Below are 3458 nucleotides of genomic sequence, written 5' to 3' on the forward strand. Positions count from 1 at the left end.
TTTTCAGAAGCAACCTAGGTTCAAGGAAGAGAAGGAAGTGAGGGGGAAGCCTGAGGTGGAGGCGGGACCAAGCAAATCGTAACCCGCATTGGTTCATTAGAGACCGAGGGGCGGCTCTTGGACGGTTCTTACTTGTGATTAGAAGGAACAGGGAGCGGGTACCTACGAAAAGCCTCAGAAGAGCCTGCTTTCTTTGGTAATCCTTGAGGGAGGTGGAGCGTCTGCGGCAGCTGATTGGTGAGATGGGTGAGGTGGGCGGGGTTCCAGGCCGGAGGTTTTGTTGTGAGGGTCGGTTGTCAAGCAGCGGCCAATCAGGGCAGGGGATGGAGGCAAGTGGGGGTCGCTCTTGGAGCAGGGCCTCGGCCTGAGGAGCCGCAGCTGCAGGTAGAGTGGGCAAGGGGGCGAGAGGAAGATGGACCCGGGGACTGGGCCGAGCCACGCGGGGGTGACCGGGCTGTGGGAGCAGCTGGGGCTCGAGGGGAGGATAGAGACTGTACCTCGCAAGGCGCGAGAAGCGGGAGGATCTGACGAGGCTGAGGGATCAGCCCTAGCTTTGGGTCGAGCGGGGCTAGCGTGGAGGCCGGAAGCAGAGCTGGGGGTCCCAGGACGATGGGCAATGAGTAAGGGCAGGAGGAACAGGAGTGCGAATGAATGGGAGGCGCCAGCAGCGGCGGGGACGTGAGAGAACCCGGGGTCTGGGAAAGGGAGTGAGGGGAGATGGTTCGTGGGAAAGAGGTGAAGCGGCTGTGGGAAGGGGGTGGAAGGCTGCGTGAGGTGGCCTTTTACAGTCGTACTCACACCTGCACGGGAGGCCCAGCTCCCACCTTTGGGAATTGAAGGAGGCAGGTGTAGTTACCTTGCCAGAAGCCAGAAGGTTGGACCCTCAGGATCCCCTTTGAGATTATCACCAGAGAGGATTTTAATGGTTGTCACTGGGCTATCCCTCATAGGCCCCTAAGCTTATCATCCGGCTCCAGCCCCCATCCTATATATCAGGTGAAAACAGTGATGCCCAGCAATCTGAACTGCAGACACCTAGTCGTCCCTGCCCCACTGCAGGTGCTGCACATTAGGCAGCAGCGTGCTGGAGCAGAGCCGCTTCCATTATCTCTGCCCCTGGGAGGAGCTTCTTTTGCTCTATATTCTAGGTCATTCTGCTTGAGGTGACCCCTCTGCAGAGTCTCAAACAATTTGCAGTGCAGCTTCTGGCTCTAGTAGCTTTGGTGGGTGTCACTCTGTCAGGCAGCCTTAGTGATGATCCAGGGAGCTGTTCCTCATACCAAGTGTTTCCTAGCAAGCCATCACCTCTGTTTTCCAGCCAGCTGTTGAACTGAGATGGCTCAAGCCTGACATTCCATGATCTGGGATACTGACAGATGTGCACAGGCTGCTGCTGTTGCTGCTGTGGGTGATTTAAAAACACCAGGCAGTCTAGGGCCTGAAGAGGCATTCCCTCTGCCTGGATGTGTGGGAACTCCCTGCCAACTTGATTGGTGGATCGAGGGGGGGGGGTATTCACCCCCACCCCACGAAGAAAGCATATTCCATTTTGTGGGTGAGGCTTCAGGTGCCAGCCCCTGAAAGATGGCTACCCCTGTGGTCACCAAGACAGCCTGGAAGTTGCGTGAGTAGTTTTCATTTTTTTTTATCACCTCATTTATTGTTAGCTGCTTATTGCTGGCCAATTCATACCCACAGCTTTGTCTCCTCTTGGCAGAGAGGGAGACCCTCAGGCCTTGTTTTGAGATAGACCAAGAGGGAAAGTATAACTGGCACCTCTTAGATTGGCAGTGACATTGAGCAGGAGATTTAACCTTTGTGAAGCTTAATTTCCTTGTCTGTACAATGAGATGATCCACCTAATATTCTGTAGTTGCTATGAGATTCAAGTAAAATCATGAACGTAATACAGTACTTAGTGTAGGATTTCCAGTCAGCCTGATAAGGAAGAACAGGATGAGAAATTCTGAGATATTGTAGGCATTTTGGACATCTTATGAGTCACACTTCCATAGCCAGATGAGAGCCTCTTGGGGTAGGGGTGCGCACAGGGACACTGACAGGGCTCTGGAATATAACTGAGCATGTGCACCCCTCATCCTGAGATTGCTCTGTGCTAGTGGTCCTAAACGCTTTCATCTAAGACCTTTTATACTCTTAAAAATTATTGAGGGCCTCAAAGTGCTTTTCTTTAGGGAACTTACACCTATCAGTGTTTACCATGTTATAAACATTTCTCAGACTTTTAAAACATAAGAATATATAATCATATGTGACACTGTTTGACAATGTCACCATGTCATGTATCTTCTAGAAAACTCTACTGCATGCTTGTGAGCAAATGAGAGTATGAAAGCCAAACAGCATGTTAGTGTTATTATGGAATGGCTTTGTCCTTTTGTGTCTTCCTAAAGGATCTGGAGGCCCCCAAGGGTTCCCCAGACCATGTTTGCGGAACTGCTCTACATACTGCACCACAGTGGGCCCTACCCCAGCTGTTACTTATTGGCATAGACTTGATGTGCTCCACCTGGTCACCCTCTGCTGCCTGCTCCCTGGGCTGTTTTCAGGAGCTGGGGGTAGAGCTTCACCACTTTTTAATCATGAGACCCTGGGCAAAGAGGTTGCTGGACCTCACTTTCCTCATTTGTAAAGGGAGCTGTGTGGGCTATTTTTTTTTTTTTTTTTTTTGGTTTTTGGTTTTTCTCCGGTACCAGGAACGGAACTCACGACCTTGCGCTTGCCAGGCAAGCGCTTTTGCCGCTGAGCTAAATCCCCAGCCCCTATGTGTGGGCTATTTTTAAGATTGTTCTTCAAAGCTCTAGGGTTTGCAGAGAACCCTTTTATGGTTTCCCAAGGAGGACAGACTTTGCACAGAGTGGCTTTTTGTTTTATCAGGATTATATATCCATAGTTTTAAACAGCTGGTCTCCTGTACATGAGCCAGTGAAGGACAAAATAGACAAAGTCATTATGCAATGGGAGTCCCACCTGGGAAGACCCCGTCAGGCAGAAATTGAATAATCACACCCATCCATTTCCAGTTCTTCTCTAATTCCTTGCTAGTGTGTGCCTTAAATCAGTTAACAGAGATGAGGATAGAGGGTAAGGCAGGGAATGTGTGAATAGCAAGCACAAAGGCCCCAAGGCAGGAAGCTTGGTGTATAAGAGGGACTTAAAGGAGGCCATGACCTGTGGCATGGCAGCAGGGAGAATGTGGTACAGATGACACTAGTGAGTTCTGCAAGGGCTTGTGTCCATAGCTCTTTTTTTTTTTTTTTTTTCATAGCTCTTTTGAGGCTTTGCTCTTATGTTAAAGGCAAGGCCAAACCCTCAACATATTTAACAGGAGGTGATGGGACCAGGTATATTGGGCATCTGGTGACAATTTCACGTGCACAGTAGTTTCCATGGTTATGAGATGTCCGAGGCACCTGAGCCAATATGACTTCTGGCTC

General features: G+C 50.2%; 1 protein-coding gene across 3 annotated transcripts in view; it reads left to right on the plus strand.

Moving 5' to 3' along the window:
- The window catches only part of Katnb1 (katanin p80 (WD repeat containing) subunit B 1), a 20741-nt gene continuing 17283 nt past the window's right edge, over positions 1-3458 (plus strand). Inside the window, exons 1-2 of one of the 3 annotated variants that reach the window (XM_005388407.2) lie at positions 1-237; positions 1319-1624. In XM_005388407.2, coding sequence (XP_005388464.1) covers positions 1585-1624 — 40 coding nt within the window. In that variant the 5' untranslated portion in view covers positions 1-237; positions 1319-1584. Of the gene's footprint in view, positions 238-269; positions 385-1318; positions 1625-3458 lie in introns of those variants that run through there. The other 2 variants (XM_005388406.2, XM_005388408.2) reach the window with 2 other exon arrangements.

The sequence above is a fragment of the Chinchilla lanigera genome, unplaced genomic scaffold (genome assembly GCF_000276665.1).
Source record: "Chinchilla lanigera isolate Chin_1 unplaced genomic scaffold, ChiLan1.0 scaffold00032, whole genome shotgun sequence".
Lineage (NCBI taxonomy): Eukaryota > Metazoa > Chordata > Mammalia > Rodentia > Chinchillidae > Chinchilla > Chinchilla lanigera.